We start from the raw sequence: 21,904 nt of genomic DNA on the forward strand, positions 1-21,904 counted from the left end.
GCCTAGTGCCTCATGGGTAATGTAGTCTTAATATACATACAGCTGGGTAGTGTAGTCTTATACATACAGCTATATACAGCTCTACACAGCTCTATGGCTCCACCTAGCGTCCACTATAGAATGACATGTTATTGATCATTACATCCCCCTTTCTTTGAGGTTTAACAAACTCAATATCAATCAACTTTCAAGAAAACAATAAAGATAATATCAGTAACAATTTTGTTAGTGCTCTATAAACATAAACATTTTCAAAACAGTCAACACATTTTCAAAGCGTTACATTGTACTCAAAGACTAAGTCTATCAGGCTTTTTTACTTCACATGTGGATCTTCTCAACACGGGTAAGTCTGATATGTCTTCATGAGATTGTTCTGGCGGTGAATGACAAGATGCAGTTGCAGCATTGTCTTCAATCTGGTCTTGAATAGTCTCTTGTGTTTTTAGGAGGGAACGGCGGTTCCTCCTGAGAATCTGTCCTTCCTCAGTTCTAACAGTGTATGGGATGAACTTGGTCCTACTTCCTCAAGAACTGTAGCTTTCCTGTTCCATGCATCTGGATCCTCAATCCTGACAACACCATCCCTTGTCAATGGTTTTAGAGTTTTGGATGACTTGTCATAGTATGATTTCTGTTTCAGCTTTAACAGTTGAAGTCTCTGTCTCAGTTCCTCACTTTGCTGTTCTTTTGCACAGCAGGGTAGCGTGGTGCACAACTTGCGACCCATTAGTAGTTCAGCAGGTGAAGAACCACAGTCTAAAGGGGAGGCTCGGTAGCTCAGCAGGGCGAGATAAGGATCAGACTTGCTTTCTGTCGCTTTCTTCAGTAGCTGCTTGAGAATTTGAACACCTTTCTCTGTCTTACCATTTGACTGAGCATACAAAGGACTGGATGTGATGTGCTGAAAGTCATAATGTGCTGCAAACTGTTGCCACTCCTTACAGTTGAAGCACGGACCATTGTCGCTAACGGCAACCCTGGGAATTCCATGTCTGGCGAAGATGGATTTCACATGCATTATGACACTGCTTGCTGTGGTGCTTGAGAGCAGCGCCATCTCAGGATAGTTAGAATAGTAGTCAATCGCTATTAGATAGTCTTTACCATTTAAATGAAAAAGGTCCATACCAACCTTTTGCCATGGTGCTGTTGGTATGTCAGCTACTATCATTGGTTCCTTTGCTTGTTTGTTTTGGTGTTTCTGACATGTCTCACATTTGCCTATCATGTTCTCAATGTCCTTATTTATGCCAGGCCAATAAACAGTGTCTGTTGCTCTCCTTTTGCATTTTTCAATTCCGAGGTGTCACTCATGAATCCTTTTGAGCATGTCTTGACATAGAGCCTGTGGAATGACTATTCTGTTCTGTTTTAGTAATAGTCCACTTGCAACACTCAATTCTGACCTTATGTGAAAATATTTTGGACAGGAACCTTTTGGCCAACCATGATGAATGTTCTCTATTACTGTTTGTAATACTGTATCTTTTACTGTTTCTTCTGCTATTTGCTTTGATTTTGTGTCTGACACGGGCAGCGCAGCAGTGACCATACTCACATGAACATCCACGTCTTCTTCAGTAGAGCTCACATGACTCATTGTGGGTGCTCGGGATAGTGCATCTGCTAACACTATGTATTTGCCTGGTGTGTAGATCAGTTCAAAGTCATATCTTTGCAGCTTCATCATGAGTCGTTGAATCTTTGGAGACATCTCATTCAGGTTTTTTTTTATGATGGCAACCAGAGGGCTGTGGTCTGTCTCAACTGTGAAGGTGGGAAGTCCATATATGTAGCCATGAAACTTTTCTAGTCCAACTACCAAGCCTAGACATTCCTTTTCAATCTGGGCGTATCGACACTCAGTATCAGTCATAGACCTGGAGGCATAGGCAACAGGCTTCCAATTGTCACCCTCTGCTTGTAGCAAGACCGCACCTAGGCCATCTTTTGATGCATCCGTTGACACTTTGATTCTTTTGGTTGGGTCAAAGAAGGTGAGTACAGGTATGGTTGTCAGCACTGTTTTGAGGTTTATCCACTCTTGTTCATGTCTTTCTGTCCATGCGAACTCATTTGTTTTATGTAGCAGGTCTCGCAGACAGGCTGTCTTGGCTGACAAGTTAGGAATGAACTTTCCAATGAAGTTTATCATCCCCATGATGCGTAGCACTACTTTTTTGTCAGTGGGTCGGGGCATTTTGAGTATGGCGTTTACTTTTTCCATATCTGGCTCTATTCCTTTACCAGATAGATTATCTCCTAGGAAAGTGACCTCCTGGACGCCAAACTGACACTTGGCTTTGTTGAGCTTCAGTCCATTCCAGTGTATGCTCTGTAGCACTTTAGTCAGTCTCTCATTGTGTTCTTTCAGTGTGGAGCCCCAGATGATGATGTCATCAACATAGACCCGAACTCCTTCCAGACCTTCAATTATGTGTTCCATCGCTCTATGAAAGATTTCAGAGGCAGATATTATCCCGAAAGGCATTCTGAGGAAACAATACCTGCCAAATGGTGTGTTGAAGGTACAGTATTTGGTGCTCTCTTCATCCAGCTTTAGTTGCCAAAATCCTTGTGAGGCATCGAGCTTTGTGAAGTATCTGGCACCTGACATTTCACTGGTGATTTCTTCTCGCTTGGGAATCTGGTAGTGTTCACGTTTTATGTTTGCATTTAAGTCCTTTGGATCCATGCATATTCTTAGATCATTGTACTTTTTCTTTACACATACCATGGAGTTAACCCAGTCTGTTGGCTCTTCGACTTTCCTGATGACTCCTAGTGTGGTCATTCTGTCCAGTTCTTTCTTGAGCCGGTCACGCAGGGGTGCTGGAACTCTTCGTGGAGCATGTACCACTGGCTGAGCATTCTCCTTTAGCTGGATCTTGTAAGTGAATGGTAGAACTCCAAATCCTTTGAACACATCCTGGAAATTATTCACTACAAAATCCACCGAGTCATCTGGTCTGCTTATGGCACAGTTTATACGGTAGACTCTCTTGACCAGTTCTAAGTCCTCACAAGCTTTGTCACCTAATAGCGAATCAAGTCTTTCAGCCACAACAGAAAACATGAGATGATGCACTTTGTCTTTGACTGTTACTTTACGTCTGCATACACCTAAGCTATCTATTTTCTGTCCATTATAGTCCTTCAGTAGTACTGACTTTTTCTGTATTTTGGGCTTTTCTTTCATATTGTTAATGTCACTCATACTGATTAAGTTTGCTTTTGCCCGAGTGTCTAGTTTCAAGGTAACTAATGCTCCATTTACCTGCAGTGGGATCATCCATTTGTCCTCTTTTACTGCATTAACTTTATGTTCAGCATTGTCCATTTCTGAGGGCTGCACATTTTCTGTATCCTTTTTGATATTGTCACATGACACCATTCGTACAAAATATGTCTCACTTAAATCAGTGTCCTCAATTACATTAACTCATTGCCCTTTCTTAGTTTTTACTTTTGAAAAGCATTGTTTGGCAAAGTGATTCTTTCCATTACACTTTGTGCACATTTTTCCAAACGCTGGGCATTGTCTTAACTGGTGTTTGTAACCACAGCGTTTACAATAAAAAATTTCATCCTCCGATTGCTTTTCATTTCTGTTCTGCCCACGTTTCTTCCCCTTGTAGGACACAGCACCGACAGCAGCATTATCACTCATTACAATCGCATCATTATTGATTTCACTGAAAGTCTTCGCGTGCTTTCGAGCTAGCTCGCTGGCTTGGCATATTTTCACCGCATTTTCCAAATTTAGTTCGGTTTCTCTCAACAGACGTTCCCTGACTTTTTTATCATGAATACCAAACACAATCTGGTCACGAATCATGGATGCTTTGAGCTCAGAGAAATTACATGTCTGTGCTTTCAGTTTCAGATCAGTTATAAAGCTATCAAAAGTCTCATTTTGCTGCTGTGTCCGAGAACAGAAGATGTATCTTTCATAGGTCTCATTCTTTTTGGGAGAGCAATGTGCATCAAATTTTTTTAGCACATCTTCTAATTTTTCTCTGTTCTCCTCTGGATTAAATACAAATGTATTAAATACCTCTATCGCCTGTGGGCCTGCAACCATAAGCAGCAACGCTATCTTCCTTGCGTCTGGCTTTGTACCGAATCTGATGGCTGCAATGTAGAGTTCGAATTGTTGTTTAAGAGTCTGCCAATTGTAGTCGATGTTTCCTGTGAGTTTCAAACGGTCTGGTGGCTTCAAATTCTCCATGTCGCTTTTCACAATTTTCAGCAGATCTTCACCATCCTGGTACCATCTTATGTTCATTAATAAATAGACATTCTTATTATGAACACAGCTAGCTTTTGCTAGTTACTTTATTGAGCACATGTGGACTAGGTACAGTATCTGTAGAGGCTTCCATCTTGACTGCTGCCTTGTGGGTAGCCTAGTGCCTCATGGGTAATGTAGTCTTAATATACATACAGCTGGGTAGTGTAGTCTTATACATACAGCTATATACAGCTCTACAGCTCCACCTAGTGTCCACTATAGAATGACATGTTATTGATCATTACAGTGAGTGGTTAGGATCTGGAATGCACTGCCTGAGAGGGTGGTGGAGGCAGATTCAATCGTGGCTTTCAAAAGGGAGTTGGACAAGTACCTGATGGAAAAAAAGTTGCAGGGCTACAGGGAAAGGGCGGGGGAGTGGAACTAGCTGAAGTGCACTTGCAGAGAGCCGGCACGGGTTCGATGGGCCAAATGGCCTCCTTCTGTGCTGTAAGCATTCTATGATTCTATGGTGTATAATGTAGATCAGCATCCGTGGCACTGCTTCTTATCCGAATCTTTAATTGTCGCTTAGTTTGTGGTACTGGAGGTTTTGCTCATTTTAGTCAGTTGGCTTAGAGGTGTCATAAGAAATGCTTAAATAAGAAAGTAGATCGACATGAAATGGCAGCTTCATTAAGGGAATGATAATAGCAATGTATCAGAAGAAGTTCTTCTCCCTCAAGTTGGGGAATGTTGAAGTATGATGAAGTAACCATTTTTATACCATTGAAATATAGTGAATTAACTCTTTTGATAACTCATTGTTAGATAACCTTGTCAACTGTTAGGTAGTTGAAGCTAGATAGAGTGGAGCCAATCGGGATGTTTATAATACCTTGTTAACTGTTAAATGGCATTTGAAGGACTTAACTTCCTTAACTGTGAACAACTTATCTATTATATGCTTTGACAATTGATTAGAGGGAAGTCACACCTAATTCCAGGCAAACAAGGACACAGTAGTCTGTGTAAGTTAATAAATGGCTGGTTGAAACTAGACAGAGTGGAGCCAATTAGTTTCGGCTGATGCAAGAGTATACATGCACCACAGAGCCATAAGGAAAAGGGTATAAATGAAAGAGCACGAACAGAACAAAACACAGCAGATCTGAACAAGACCGACCACGCTGCCCAGGGACACGGACCCAGTAATACCGACCTTGATTCTGTTAATTGTTGCTTGAATACTGTGTGCATGATTGATTCTGCTAATGTTACAATAAAGCCTTGTTATACCCAATTGAGATTGCCAAGTCGAATCATTGACACTGAGTGCCCGTGACATGAGGGGACCCTATAACAGCCTGGGGAAATACTGACTGGGAGCTTTCATTAGCAAATTGGATTTTGTTCATTTCTTCCCCTCTCAGTTGATGCCTTGCTTCGTCCCAATTGGCTGCCAGCCATGTCAATCATAGCAAACACCTCCCTTCTTCATTTTGGCCAGAGGATATAGTTAAAGCAGCTTCCTTTTGGGTCTAATAAACAATAATTTTGGAGCTGGAAAGGAATATTTTATGATTGACAGCGAGACTGACAATTCACGGAGCATGCCAAGAGTTGCTGTTTGTAACCCCCTCCTCTCCATCTCCTTACTCAGCGATGGACTGATAACACAAAGCTAAGCAGATGTTATGAGCATGAAAACTAATTGTGAATATGTTTGTTTTTAATATAAAAACATCAAAGCAACATAAGGCATGGACTTTTGAACTTTATCTGAAGTAACTTTTATAAGAAAGGTTGTTTATGTAATGGCAGCGTATCACATTCACAGATTTTTTTATTTTTGAAATTATGGTATCTAAGATGAGCAACTGTATTTAATTAGCTGCCTTAAAAGGGTAATAAAAATACTATTTTTATTTCCAGGAGCCAATCGAGAAACAGTTACTTACAAATATATTTCCAATTTCTTTACAAGAGACACTCTCCCTTCCAACACCACAGGAGATTTGCTAGTATCTTATAATTCCCTGCTAAGTATTTTCATTTTCTAAATTATATTCTGTTATAACTTTTATTTCCGCCAGCACACCCTCCCCCCCACCCCTGCCCCAGCCACTTCCCAAATTTTCATCCCTCCCCTCCTGGATGAGGTAACTTGTGCTGAGGTAACTTGTGCTGAGGTACAGTTTATCAGCTATGTCCACTCTTGTTCCTTATCTGAAGTTCTTTCTCGCACACACAGGCACACACATATACACACATGTGATCAGAAATGGAAATTCTGGCTGTGTTTTGTTTTCCTCCTTAACCCAGAGGCTCTAAGGCCAGTAGTAGAACTGCTACCGTTGCTTTGGCAGAGATTAGTTAATTCAACACAGTAGTAAAGCTCAAACCCGGGACCTGATTGGTCTGCATGGTCCAGTGCCAACTTTGGGCAGCGCATTAACCCGCTGAGCCAGCATTTCATTCTTTCTAAGCAAGACCTCCAATAGGTTTAATTTTCTCTTGCAGATAAACCTGACAAGGTCACAATCAGCCAGGAAGTTCTATACAAGTGCATTGCCGAGGCCAGTCCTCCTGCAGTCATCACGTGGAAGATCAGTGATGACAGTATAAATCTCACTGATCCCAGGGTCAGTATAATGTCAGAATTCAATGGCACTCATTCAGTTAGTACACTGAGACTGGAAACAACAGCAAGCTTTTGTGTTTCGTGCCTAGCTCAGAATAAGCATGGAGTGTCGGTGACGGAGAGGTGCCCACCTGGTAAGTGTAACAGAAGTTCTCTAGGCTAACAAAGAGTAAGTACCTTTAATTCATTCATTTTAATTAATCCTTAGACTGTCAGCCAGTCCCAGCAAATTTCATTCTTCCTGGGCTGGCTTTTTATTTCAAGTTTCAGCTCATGCACTAAAAACAAACTCTAACATTACAGTCATAAATTGTCACAAACTTCGGGAATTGCTTTCATTCTGTTACAATGGGGCTATGCGTCTAATATAAGCACTTAAAGAAAGAGTTATAGAACCATGTGCTGGTCTGAGTGGAAAGTAATGTTAAATTGATATTGAACCTTAGAGTACTGTGTGCAGTTCTCGTCTCCATACTAAAAAAAGGATATTGAAGCACTGATAAATGTACAGAAAAGATTTTCATTACCAAAATCGAGAGTATGCAACTATCAGATTGAACAGGCTAGGGCTCTTTTCTCTGGAAAAGAGAAGGCTCAAAGGAGAACTGATAGATGTCTTTAAAATTCTGAAGGTGTTCGATACGATGGATGTGGAGAAACTGTTTCCACTTGGATGAGTCCATAACAAGGGGGCATAAATAAAAGACAAACACTAACAGATCAAATAAAGAATTTAGGAGGAATCTCTGAACACAGAGCGTGATGAGAATGGGGAACTCGCTGCCACATGGTGTGGTTGAAGCAGAGAGCATTAGAATCATAGAATGATACAGCAGAGAGGGAGGCTATTCAGCCAGCGTGCTCTTTGGTAGAGCTATCCAATTGGTCCCACTCCCCTGCTCTTCTCCATAGCCCTGTAAATCATTTCCCTTCAAGTATTTATTCAATTCCCTTTTGAATGTTACTATTGAATCTGCTTCCACCATCACAGGGAGCGCATTCCAGATCAGAACAACTCGCTGTGTAAAAAAAATGTTTCCTTGTGTCACCTCTGGTTCCTTTGCCAATCACCTTATGTCTGTGTCCTCTGGTTACCAACCCTTCTGCCACTGGAAACTGTTTCTTTTTATTTATTCTATCAAAACCATTCATGATTTGGAACACCTCTATCAAATCTACTCTCAACCTTCTCTGCTCTAAGGAAAACAATCCTAGCTTCTCCAGTCTCTCCGTATAACTGAAGTCCCTTATTGATGCATTTAAGGGTAGGCTTGATGAATACATGATGGAGAAGGGAATAGAGGTATATGGGAGTAGGGTGGGAAGAAGTAATTAGAGTGGGAGGAGGCTCATGTAGAGTATAAACACTGGCATAGACCAATTAGGGCGAACAGCCTCTCTGCTGCAGATTCTAAGTTGGGAGCAATCCTTAACAGGCCAAATTTAAGGTTACAATACTCTAGAGCCAATTCTCTGACTGCTGCTCCCTGCGAGGTCAGCTCCTTGCTCAGAGATGGCCATTGGTGGATTTGCTCTTGTAACAAAGGGAATTCCACTATCTACTGTACTGTATCTGTAACATCCTCAAAGAAGTCAAAGAGATTTGACAGACAAGATCTTCCACATCTATATCCATGATGGCTGTTTTTAATCAAAGCTATTGCTATACGGGCACTCCTCTTCAGGTTAGAGTAACCAGCTATAGTTACCTGGATCAGAATAAGAACATAAGACATAGGAGCAGGAATAGGCCATACAGCTCCTTGGGCCTGCTCTGCCATTCAATAAGATCATGGCTGAACTTCTACACAAACACCACTTTCCCGCCCTAGCCCCATATCCCTAAATTCCCTTAGTGCCCAAGAATCTACCGATCTCTGTCTTCAATATACTCATTGAGTGAGCATCCACAGCCCTCTGGGGTAGAGAATTCCAAAGATTCACAACCCTCTGAGTGAAGAAATTTCTCCTCATCTCAGTCCTAAATGGCCAACCCCTCTTCCCTGGGCTATGACTCCTAGTTCTAGACCCTCCAGCAAGAGGAAGCAGCCTCTCAGCATCTACCCTGTCAAGCCCTCTAAGAATTTTATATATTTCAATGAGATCACCTCTCATTCTTCTAAACTCCAGAAAATATAGGCCCATTCTACTCGAGCTCTCCTCATAGGACAACCCTCTCATCCCAGAATTGTCCCATCTATTGGAATATAGCTGCTACTTTTGGCTGCAGAGCTTCACCAAGGAAAGATTCCTCAACAGCGCCCCACAAATTGCCTCCCTGGACACTTTTAGTGTCCTTTGACCTTTTTCATTTAGCGTTGAGGCTGAAAATCCAGACTGAAGAATGGAAAATCCATCACTATATTACCAGGGAAAACAGGCTGGGTCTGTTTCATCAATTTGGGCAGAAAGGTACGGACCCCATCTTGTAATCATGCCATCTTTTGCGATCTAATTATCGACGGGACGGATTCCATTTCACTCCTACAATCGTTACTTGTATGTGTACAGTGTTCAGCTGAGCGCGTCTCACCTAACTCTACCTTTGTCGTTTCGATTGGTAGGCTCGTTTACAAAGTTGTTGCTGCTGATTGTTGGGATCATCGCCAGTGGAGCTGTTGTCATCATCATTTTCATAATTGTTGCGTGGAAACGAAAGAAGCAAGTGATTGAAGGTAAGCTCGCCGTGATGCTGTTGCCCCTCTTGCTTTCTGGGTCACCAGCTCGCAGAGTTGACCTCCAGCAGGCAGTAGGCCCCCTTCATTTGCATATGCCAAGGGCCTAACGCCTGCTTCAAGAATGGGTAAGGGACTCCTCTTGTTTGGCCTTATCCAGCATGGCAGGAGGCGTACTTCTGGCCAGTGATAGCCATGCTGCCACTCTCACCTCTGGGTCAACATCTTGAGGGGTCCAGCCTCACACCAGGCATTTGGGTACATCATCTAAGTGAAGGGATTTTGTTCTTGATGTTAATTAAATCATACACGGTCAAAGCCATGAAATATAAATGATGTGTGAACATCTGCTCATTAGTATGATGTGCAATATCCTCTTTCATTGTGTTTTGACTCAGTGATGATTGACAGGTCTGACTTCAGAGCCTTCTTGAATTGTTTAAGTCTGGGGAGTGCTCCAATAGGCTGGAGATCGGATCGCTGTAGGTGAACTGGAAAGTCACGACCTACAACATCGCATCAGGAAGGACTAATGAGAGACTATTTCATCCAAAAGTCCTATTGCTTGTGAAACTTTATAAGAAGTAGGTTCTAAAAAGGGAAATCTTTGTGGACTGATTCTATTTTGATTGTTTAACAGTTTTTTTTGCTCAGTGTCTCACTGCTTCTATGTACTATTCAACCCATTTAAAAAAAAAATTCGGACTATTAGCTTCAGCCTGAATCCATTGTTCTGATGTGTGGTCCTTTCCAACTTTTGTAAAAGTCAGGATGACGTGGGGGGCATCCCAGGTGATCTCCAGAGGTCAATGCCACAATTGGGGTAAATGTTAATTCTGGACACATGGGGGCGATTTTACCAGCCCTGGGGAGGCAGGTTTGGAGGCGGGACTGCCAGGACTGCCGGGAAAATGGCAGAATCTGGGGGCGGGTATCCCATCCCGCCCCCAACTCTCCTCCGTGCCACCTTCCCAGGAGGTGGGTACCCGTCCCGCACCGGGTCCTGTCTCCTCGAGGCGGGAAAGGGATTACAGCCACTTAACTGCCTGTTAACAGCTAGTTAACAGGCAGTTAAGAGGATTATCCCCATTTTTCCAACAGAAGTGCGGGCTTCCCGACGTCGGGAAACCCCGCCAAGGTCAGTGAGGCGAGCAGTGGGTCTGCGGGGGTCGGAGTGGCCAAAAAGTGCGCTGTGGAGGTGAATGATGGGTGCAAGTGTGGAGAGGTAAGTATCTGAGGTGAGTGAAAAGTCTTAGAAAAAGTTTCCTTACCTTTGTTTCTTCCTGCAGGCTTCAACCGTTGGGGATCCGGAAGCTCCGGCATCTCCACGGCAGAGATGACAGAACAGCTGCTGCATTTTCCGATGCAACAGCCATCTGCTTTCTGCTCAGGAAATAGGTTTGGTGAGTCTTCAGTACAAGGACTCACCAAACAACAGAGAATGTCAGTGTTTGACAGCTTCTCAAAGCTGTCAAACGATGACAACTCATCTGTCAAAATTTTTTTGACAGATTAAGCGTCATACGCTGATGTCCTCTGTCACCGGCTTTCCCTTAATTTGCCTGCTAAGCCCGCTGGGCGGGCTCAACAAGGTCAATCAAGGGAAAATAGCGTGGGTTGGATGGACGTCGTTGGGGGCGGGACTAAAACCTGACAAGCAGCAGTCCCGCCTCCAATGCGCCCTCACTGATAAAATCACCTCCATTGTTCCACTCATATCACATATAAAGGCACAGGTTCTGGTCCATAAGAGGTTTTCCATGAGTACAATATAGACATGTTTTAGGTAAAGGCCAAAACTGTCACACCAAGGTGCAAATTAAAGATCCCAAGATTTGGCCAATGTCCCTGCCTCAATCAATACTATCAAGAAACACATTAACTGTCTTTCTTCTCATAAGAATATAAGAACATAAGAAATAGGAGCAGGAGTAGGCCAATCGGCCCCTCGAGCCTGCTCCAACATTCAATAAGATCATGGCTGATCTGATCCTAACCTCAAATCTACTTTCACTCTCCATCCCACCCGAACCCATGTGATCTCCCGGGAGATGCGAAAAACCAGCTAAAAAAACCAATGGCCAATTTGGGAGAAAAAAACTGGGAAATTCCTCTCCAACCCATCTAGGCGATCGAAACTCGTCCAGGAGATCACTCTGTCCCTGTATTTCCTGCAGTACTTACCTTCTGTAAGAGGTGATCTCCACCCCAGCCAGGAACAGGCCCAATTTACTCTTGAAGGACTCCTAGCTGGCAGCCTGTTCCCGAGGGCTCCACTAATCCCTGTGAATAGAACCATCTCCTGAAATCTAACACAGAATTAAAACACAAGAAGTAGGAGCAGGACCAGGCTACACGGCCCCTGGGCCCGCTCCGCCACCCACAGGGCCATGACTGATCCGAACCTAGCCTCATGTCCGATATCCTACCCGCTCCCTGTAACCCCTTTCCCCTTACTTCTAGAAAACTGTCTACTGTATTTCTGTTTTAAATTTATTTAATGATGTAGCTTCCACAGCTCTCTGGAGCAGCAAATTCCACAGACCTACCACCCTCTGAGTGAAGAAGTTTCTCCTCATCTCAGTTTTGAAAGAGCAGCCTCTTATTCTAAGATTATGCCCCCTAGTTCTAGTTTCACCCATCATTGGGAACATCCTCACCGCATCCACCCGATCAAGCCCCTTCACAATCTTATATGTTTCAATAAGATCGCATCTCATTCTTCTGAACTCCAATGAGTAGAGTCCCAATCTACTCAACCTCTCCTCATATGTCAACCCCCTCATCCCCGGGATTAACCGAGTGAACCTTCTTTGTACTGCCTCGAGAGCAAGTATGTCTTTTCTTAAGTATGGACACCAAAACTGCATGCAGTATTCCAGGTGTGGTCTCACCAATACCTTGTACAACTGCAGCAATACCTCCCTGTTTTTATATTCCATCCCCCTAGCAATAAAAGCCAACATTCCATTGGCCCTCTTGATCACTTGCTGCACCTGCATACTAATTTTTTGTGTTTTGTGCACCAAGACCCCCAGATCCCTTTGTACTGCAGTACTTTCCAGTTTCTTGCCATTAAGATAATAACTTGCTCTATGATTTTTCCTGCCAAAGTGCATAACCTCACACTTTCCAGTATTATATTCCATCTGCCAAATCTCTGCCCACTTACTTAGCCTGTCTATGTCCCTTTGCAGGTTTTTTATGTCCTCCTCACTCACTACTTTCCCTCCCATCTTTGTATCATCTGCAAACTTTGATATGTTACACTCGGTCCCTCCTCCAAATCGTTAATATAGATTGTAAAGAGTTGGGGACCCAGCACTGACCCCTGCGGAACACCACTAGTCACTGATTGCCAGTCTGAGAATGAACCATTTATCCCAACTCTCTGCTTTCTGTTAGATAGCCAATCCTCCACCCATGCCAGAATATTACCCCCAATCCTGTGATTTTTTATCTTGAGCAATAATCTTTTGTGTGGCACCTTGTCAAATGCCTTTTGGAAGTCTAAATACACTACGTCCACTGATTCCCCTTTATCCACCCTGCATGTTACGTCCTCAAAGAACTCAAGCAAATTTGTCAAACATGACTTCCCCTTTGTAAAACCATGCTGACTTTGTCCTATTAAATTATGTTTATCCAAATGTCCCGTTACTGTCTCCTTAATAATGGACTCTAAAATTTTACCAACCACAGATGTTAGGCTAACTGGTCTATAGTTTCCAGCCTTCTGCCTACTTCCCTTTTTAAATAAGGGTGTTGTTACGTCCGTGTGTAATTGAGACACGGACTGCAGGAGTTGGTTATAACAGGTGTTTACTGAGTGGAGACAAAACTGGAACTACTATACAAAGTTACGCAACAGGCTTATATACAGGGGTGGTCACTACTGGTACTGCAGTATACAGGGGCTGCAGAATATAGTTCCTTCTTCAAAGTACATACACTACAATTCCTCCCCTTTTAGCTAAACAGTACATAACATTCGATTAATAATTAAATAACATATTTACAATTACAGTTGCTATATACATTAGCTGAAGATAAGCAATTATAAATTCAGTCTTTGAGGAGGCTTCCTGATTCTGTCTGGATAACGCCTCTTTGGGGTATCAGGTTCTTCTGGCAAAGTTGATTCGGGATCAACGTCGTTTGGTTCGTCTGCTTCCAATATCACCGATTCTGAGGTAGATGCAATTGGTACGTCGGTTTCATCACCAGGTGTATCGGATCGTGGTGTGGATTTGATGTTATCCAGTGGCTCTAGAATCGGGTCAGCATGGCGTCTTACAATGCTCTCTCCAACGTCCACGGTATACATTAGAGGTCCTTGCCGTGTGCAGATCGTTCCTGGCTGCCATTTCTCTGTGCGGTAGTCCCGGGCCAAAACTGGTTGACCTATCTTAAAACTCTTGGTTGGCCTTTCATTCATATTCTGAAACTGCCTGTTCTCCACATCTCTTCTGATGTTTGGCTTAACCAAATCCAAGCGGCATCTTAGTCTTCGATTGAAGAACATCATGGCTGGAGTTTGGTTGGTAACCGCATGTGTCGCATTCCGGTAGGCAAACAAGAAGTTATCCACCTTGTGTTGTAGGGGTATGTCTTCATTACACATTGCCTTGATAGCCTTCTTGAATGTTTGAACGAACCTCTCAGCCAATCCATTGGTGGCTGGATGATATGGGGCAGATGTGTAATGCTTAACACCATTGTTCTTTAAGAACCTCCGGAACTCTTCAGACACAAACTGTGGTCCATTGTCGGAGCAAATCTGTTCAGGCAGCCCATTTCTGGCGAATATGGTTCGTAAGACTGTGATAGTTTTTCTGTGGTGGTTGAGGACATTTTTATTACCTCTGGCCACTTTGAATGTGCATCCACCGCAATTAAGAACATCGAGTCCATAAATGGACCGGCAAAATCAATGTGTACCCTTTGCCATGGAGATGAGGGCCACTCCCATGGATGTAGAGGGGCTTGTGGTGGGGCGTTTTGGACCTTCTGGCATCCTGTACAGCTCTTGGTCATCTCTTCGATTTCTCTATCGATTCCCGGCCACCACACAAACGCTCTGGCTAAGTTCTGCATTTTTACCCCTCCCAGATGACCCGCATGAAGCTCATTGAGCACTCTATCCTTCAATTTGGATGGAATTACTACTCTGGATCCACACATCAAGGTTCCTCGGCACACTGACAGCTGTTCTCTTCTCGGCACGAATGCTGGCAACAGTGGTTCGCCATGTGCTGGCCATCCTTTCACCGTTAAATCATAGACCCTGGAGAGTGTCGGGTCATTTCGTGTTTCCTTCGTCTATGGTCAAGTGGACTTTCTCCACAGGATCCACTGCAGGTGCTTCTTCCACCGTCGGCAACGGTAGGCGCGACAATCCATCAGCATTCCCATGCTGTTTAGTTCCTTTGTACTCGATGTCATATTGGTGTGCCCCTAGGAAAAGGGACCACCTCTGTTGCCGTTGTGCTGTCATTATCGGGACGCCCTTCTGAGGGTTGAAAATGGAGACAAGAGGTTGATGATCAGTTAGTAGAGTAAATTTCTGACTGTGCAGGTAGTGATTGAACTTCTTCACCCCCCACACCAGGCTGAGGGCCTCACTGTCAATCTGGGTGTAGTTACGCTCGGCTGAAGTTAACGAGCGTGACGCAAAAGCTATCGGCCTCTCTGAACCATCAAGGAATTTATGTGACAGTACCGCTCCAATGCCGTAGGGAGACACATCACACGCCAGTCTTATCGGTAGTGATGGGTTGTAGTGAGCCAATACTTCTCTTGAAGTGATTAGGTCTTTACACTTCCGACAGGCCCGCTTACATTCATCGCTCCATTTCCATGCTACTCCAGTTTGTAGTAGGGCGTTCAGTGGGTGCAGAATTGTGGACAAATTCGGCAAAAACTTATTGTAGTAATTCACCAATCCGAGGAATGACCTCAGTTGCGACACATTTTCAGGCGCTGGAGCCTTAACTACCGCTTCAATTTTGTCAGGGGACTTATGTAACCCCTCTTCATCAATCACGTGGCCACAATACGATGTCTGTTTCTTAAAAAACTCGCACTTGGGGCGATTGGCTCGTAGCCCATGTTCTCTTAGTCTAGTGAGCACCTGCTCTAGGTTGGCAAGGTGTTCACTGTCATTTTCACCTGTCACTAGGATGTCGTCCAAGTAACACTGAGTCCCCGGAATCCCTTGCAGGACTTGTTCCATCGCTCTTTGCCATATCGCCGGAGCTGATGCTACTCCGAATACCAGTCGATTATACTGGTAAAGACCTTTGTGAGTGTTTATCGTGAGATACTTCCTAGAGGATTCTTCAACCTCCATCTGCAAATATGCTTGTGCTAGGTCAATTTTTGTAAAACGCTTCCCTCCAGATAGTGAGGTGAAAATATCTTCTATCCCCGGGAGAGGATACTGTACTGTGTGAAGGACTGGGTTCACCGTCACCTTGAAGTCCCCACAGATGCGAACCTTCCTTGGCTCCTTAGACTTATTGTTTAACGTTTTCTTCATGACAGGAACGATGGGTGTCGCCCACTCACTCCAGTCTACCTTAGATAACACGCCTGCATTCTCCAGATTCTCCAGCTCTGCCTCGACGGCTGGGCGAATTGCATACGGTACCGGTCTTGCTTTGAAAAACTTGTGAATTGCATTCTCTTCTATTTTTATCGAGGCGGTTATGCCTTTAAGAGTTCCCAGTTCTTGTTGAAATACCTCTTTAGCGTTAGCTAAGATTTTTGACAATCGTCCAGGTGTGACGTCGTCATCCTTTTTACCAGCCACAGTCAGTGCCTGAATGGAATGCCAGTCTAAACTTATCTTTCTGATCCATTCACATCCCAATAACGGTGGTCCACCATCTTGCAGTATGTACAGATACAATTTCTGTATTTCCTTGCCGTTGTATTCGACAGGCACCCTTATTTTCCCTCTGGGTTATACTTTCTGCCCCGTATACGTCTTCAAGACAATGGATGTGTCTTTCAAGGGTATGTGTGAGAATAGCCGCTCGTAGTCTCGTCGATTCATGATGGTCAGGGCTGATCCTGTATCCAATTCCATTTTGACTTGGGACCCTGCTATCGTGAGGATGACCCAAATGGTTCAGTGATCCTCTTTTGCGATTACGTTGTGAAGTTTGAGACAGCTTAGTCTCTTGTTCCCGGATTCACTGGCGCTCTTCTGGTCTTCGGAATTACTGTCCGTCATCTTTTGTACTTTCCTGTACTGTTCCTTAGTAGCCTTTTTGTTGTCGTTAGTCTTCTTCCCGGACCTGCAAACTCGTGCAATGTGTCCCATCTTTCCGCATTGCCTGCATATTTTGTCCTTGGACCAGCAGTCCTTCTGGTCATGGGTTGTTCTGCCGCAGCGATAACATTTTTCAAATCCCCGTGTCATTTCATGGGTGCCGTATTCCTGTGGCTTTTGCTGTATTTCCGCAGCTCCCCTTGCTGCTGCTTCGTACGATACTGCCATGCTGAAAGCCTTATCTAGCATCAGCTCTTTCTCTGAGAGTAACCTCTTCTGGGTTCCTTCACTCAGGAGTCCACAGACAAATTTGTCCCGTAGGGTATCTGCCAGTCCTGCTCCAAACTGGCAGTGCTTTGATAGCTTGCGTAGTTCCGTAAGGTAATCAGCATTGCTCTTATCTTTATGCTGATTTCTCTTGTGGAATTTAAATCTTTCTGCTATCAGCAGCGGTGTAGGATTTAGGTGTTCCTGTAGGATATCAACAATTTTGTTAAAACTCTTCGCCATCGGTTTGGCTGGAGTGATCAGGATCCGCAATAGGCCGTACGTTCTTGCGCCCATTAAGTTTAGTAGTACCGATGCCTTTTTCTCATCAGCTACTTAATTTGCCTTGCAATATACTTCGACTCTTTCCACATACGTGGTCCAGTCTTCTATTGCATTATCGAAGGCAGTGATATTGCCAGTCTTCGGCATCTTGGAGATCTAAGATGGCACCTCCCGCGCTTTGCCTTCTTCCCCGATTGAACAAAATGGCGCCTCCCGTGCTTTGCCTTCTTCCCCGCTGGATTAAGATGGCGCCTCCCGCGCTTTCTGTCTTCTCCGCTGCTGCTAGCGCTGTTGCTGGCGTTTTTATGCCTTGATGGCGACGCCCTATGGTCTTCGCGCACTTCCCCCCCGCGCTGCTGCTAACGCCACTCTCCGCGGTCCCCGTGGCAAACTGCAGCTCCTCGCGGCTTTCTGCGCTTCTAATTTCTTTTATTTTAATTACTGTTCCCGTCGTCAGAGCAAACCCTACGGGACACTTTCCTCCATCTTCTCGGGTCTGTACGCTGCCCGGCTTCGTAGCACCGGCCGTGCCCTGTGTGCTCCACCCTCTCTCTCTCTCTCCTCTTCCCGACAACGCTGCTCGGCCCCTTTGAAAAGCCACCCGATCGAGCTCTAGCCCGCCGCAGCCCAGGAAGGATCAGTATACTACTTGCCACCAGCCCGATTAGCTGGAACGCTATAGACAGGATAACCAAGCCCTGCTCTCTACAGCCTCTCCTGCAAATCTTCGAATTCGATGAATCAGAGCCGGTTGCCCACGGTCGACGCCCGTTTCTTCTGTTTGTTTGGGGTGTTTTTCTTCCTTCTGGCCTCGACCTCTAACAACTTCACTTCAGGGATGGATCCCCATGAGGTGGTGCAGAACTGTAGGTAAGTTCGGATCTGTTCGTCGCCAGTGTTACGTCCGTGTGTAATTGAGACACGGACTGCAGGAGTTACATAAGAACATAAGAACATAAGAAATAGGAGCAGGAGTAGGCCAGTCGGCCCCTCGAGCCTGCTCCGCCATTCAATAAGATCATGGCTGATCTGATCCTAACCGCCAATCTACTATCACTGAACCATCTCCTGAATCTAACAGAATTAGACACATGAAATAGGAGCAGGATCAGGCTACACGGCCCCTGGGCCCGCTCCGCTACCCACAGGGCCATGACCGATCCGAACCTAGACTCATGTCCAAATTCCTGCCCGTTCCCCATAACCCTTTATTCCCTTTAATTCTAGGAAACTGTCTATTTCTGTTTTAAATTTATGTAATCATGTAGCTTCTACAGCTTTTTGGGGCAGCATATTCCATGGACCTACCACCCTCTGAGTGAAGTAGTTCCTCCTCATCTCAGTTTTGAAAGAGCAGCCCCTTATTCTAAGACTATGCCCCCTAGTTCTAGTTTCACCCATCATCGGGAACATCCTCCCCGCATCCACCCGATCCAACCACTTCACAATCTTATATGTTTCAATAAGATCGCCTCTCATTCTTCTGAACTCCAATGTGTAGAGTCCCAATCTACTCAACCTCTCCTCATATGTCCATCCCCTCATCCCCGGGATTAACCGAGTGAACCTTCTTTGTACTGACTCGAGAGCAAGTGTGTCTTTTCTTAAGGGTGGACACCAAAACTGTATGCAGTATTCCAGGTGCGGTCGCACCAATACCTTGTACAACTGAAGCAGTACCTCCCTATTTTTATATTCTATCCCCCTAGCAATGAAAGCCAACATTCCATTGGACTTCTTAATCACTTGCTGCACCTGCATACTAACCTTTTGAGTTTCGTACACCAGGACCCCCAGATCCCTTTGTACTTCAGTACTTTCAAGTTTTTTGCCATTAAGATAATAACTTGCTCTACGATTTTTCCTGCCAAAGTGCATAACCTCACACTTTCCAGTATTGTATTCCATCTGCCAAATCTCTGCCCACTTACTTAGCCTGTCTACATCCCCTTGCAGGTTTTTTATGTCGTCCTCACTCACTACTTTCCCTCCCATCTTAGTATCATCTGCAAACTTTGATATGTTACACTCGGTCCCCTCCTCCAAATCGTTAATATAGATTGTAAAGAGTTGGGGACCCAGCACTGACCCCTGTGGAACACCACTAGCTACTGATTGCCAGTCCGAGAATGAACCATTTATCCCAACTCTCTGCCTTCTGTTAGATAGGCAATCCTCTATCCATGCCAGAATATTACCCCCAATCCCGTGATTTTTTATCTTAAGCAATAATCTTTTGTGTGGCACCTTGTCAAATGCCTTTTGGAAGTCTAAATACACTACGTCCACTGGTTCCCCTTTATCCACCCTATATGTTACTTCCTCAAAGAACTCCAGCAAATTTGTCAAACATGACTTCCCCTTCATAAAACCATGCTGACTTTGCCCTATTAAATTATGATTATCCAAATGTCCTGTTACTGTATCCTTAATAATGGACTGCAATATTTTACCTACCACAGATGTTAGGCTAACCGGTCTATAATTTCCAGCCTTCTGTCTACTGCCCTTTTTAAATAAGGGCGTTACATTAGCAGTTTTCCAGTCTGCCGGGACCTTTGCTGATTCCAGGGAGTTTTGGAAAATTATTACCAATGCATCCACAATCCCTACCGCCACTTCCCTCAAGACCCTCGAATGTAAGCCATCAGGTCCAGGTGATTTATTTGCCTTGAGTCCCATTATTTTACCGAGTACCACTTCCTTAGTGATTTTGATCGTGTTTAGCTCCTCCCCCCCTATAGCCCCCTGTTTGTCCAGTGTTGGGAAATTCTTAGTGTCTTCTACTGTAAAGACTGATACAAAATATTCATTCAGTGTTTTTGCCATCTCCATATTTCCCACCATTAATTTCCCGGTCTCATCCTCTAAGGGACCAACATTTACTTTAGCCACCCTTTTTCTTTTTATATAACTATAAAAACTCTTTCTATCTGTTTTTATATTTTTTGCGAATTTACTTTCATAATCTATCTTCCCTTTCTTAATCAATCTTTTTGTTACTTTTTGCTGTCTTTTAAAGTTTTCCCAATCCTCTATCCTCCCACTAGATTTGGCTACCTTATATGCCCTTGTTTTTAGTCGAATACTATCCTTAATTTCTTTACTTAGCCACGGATGGCTGTCTTTTCTTTTACACCCTTTTCTTCTCAGTGGAATATATTTTTTTTGGAAGTTGTAAAATAACTCCTTAAATGTACACCACTGATCATGTATCGTCTTACCCTTTAATCTGTTTTCCCAATCCACTCTACTCAATTCCGCTCTCATACCTTCATAGTCTCCTTTATTCAAGCTTAGCACGCTTGTTTGAGATCCAACCTTCTCACCCTCTAATTGAATATGGAATTCAACCATGTTATGGTCACTCATTCCAAGGGGATCCTTTACTCGGACATTTTTAATTAATCCTGTCTCGTTACACAGGACCAGGTCTAAGGTTGCTTGCCCCCTGGTTGGTTCAGTTACATACTGCTCAAGAAACCCATCCCTAATACAGTCAATGAACTCATCCTCAAGGCAGCCCTGACCAATTTGATTTGTCCAATTAATATGATAGTTAAAATCCCCCATAATTATAGATGTTCCCTTATTACAAGCCTCAACTATTTCCTGATTGATACTCCATCCAACAGAGTTGCAACTGTTCGGAGGCCTATAGACTACGCCCACTAGTGTTTTTTTCCCCTTATTATTCCTTACCTCCACCCAAACTGTTTCATTATCCTGATCTTTTGACCCAATATCATTTCTCTGTATTACAGTGATTCCTTCCTTTATTAACATAGCCACCCCACCTCCCCTTCCTTCCTGCCTGTCCTTCCTGATCGTTAAATAACCTGGTATGTTTAATTCCCAGGCATTGTCACCCTGCAGCCATGTTTCTGTAATGGCCACAAGATCATACCCATATGTAGTTATTTGTGCCATTAACTCGTCTATTTTGTTACGAATGCTACGTGCATTCAGATAGAGAACTTTCAAATATGTTTTGTGACACTTAGTTCCTGCTTTTGCCCTTTTTATTACTTTACCTTTTACTCCATACCTTCTGCCCCTTCCTGACACACTCTGGTTTTTAATTTCCCCACTGCTACCTAAGTCTATGACCTTCTCTGTTGTCATTTTTATTTTTGCTCTCTAGGAACCTCCCCCCCACTAGTTAGTTTAAAGCCCTCTCTTCAGCCCTAGTTATATGATCCGCCAGGACTCTAGTCCCAGCACTGGCCAAGTGGAGTCCGTCCCAGTGGAACAGCTCCCTCCTGCCCCAGTACTGGTGCCAGTGTCCCAGGAAGCAAAACCCATTTCTCCCACACCAGTCTTTGAGCCACGCATTTAACTCTCTAATTTTATTTGTCCTAGCCAAATTCGCTCGTGGCTCAGGTAATAATCCAGAGATTATTACCCTTGAGGTTCTGTTTTTTAATTTGACCCCTAGCTGCTCATACTCCTTTAACAGAATCGGCTTCCATTCCTATCTACGTCGTTTGTACCAACATGGACCACGACAACTGGAT

At 44.0% G+C, this 21,904-nt stretch overlaps 1 protein-coding gene across 9 annotated transcripts in view; it reads left to right on the forward strand.

The window, feature by feature from the left end:
• Nucleotides 1-21,904, forward strand: part of LOC147113802 (B-cell receptor CD22-like) — a 69,290-nt gene that overhangs the window by 36,833 nt on the left and 10,553 nt on the right. For 8 of the 9 annotated variants that reach the window (XM_085995133.1, XM_085995130.1, XM_085995135.1 and 5 more), the window contains 2 exons: nucleotides 6,761-7,015; nucleotides 9,446-9,556. In XM_085995133.1, coding sequence (XP_085851259.1) covers nucleotides 6,761-7,015; nucleotides 9,446-9,556 — 366 coding nt within the window. Of the gene's footprint in view, nucleotides 1-6,760; nucleotides 7,016-9,445; nucleotides 9,557-9,954; nucleotides 10,224-21,904 lie in introns of those variants that run through there. The other variant, XM_085995132.1, reaches the window with a different exon arrangement.

Source organism: Somniosus microcephalus, chromosome 8 (assembly GCF_052327205.1).
Source record: "Somniosus microcephalus isolate GS21.2 chromosome 8, FLI_Smic_1.0, whole genome shotgun sequence".
NCBI classification, from domain to species: domain Eukaryota; kingdom Metazoa; phylum Chordata; class Chondrichthyes; order Squaliformes; family Somniosidae; genus Somniosus; species Somniosus microcephalus.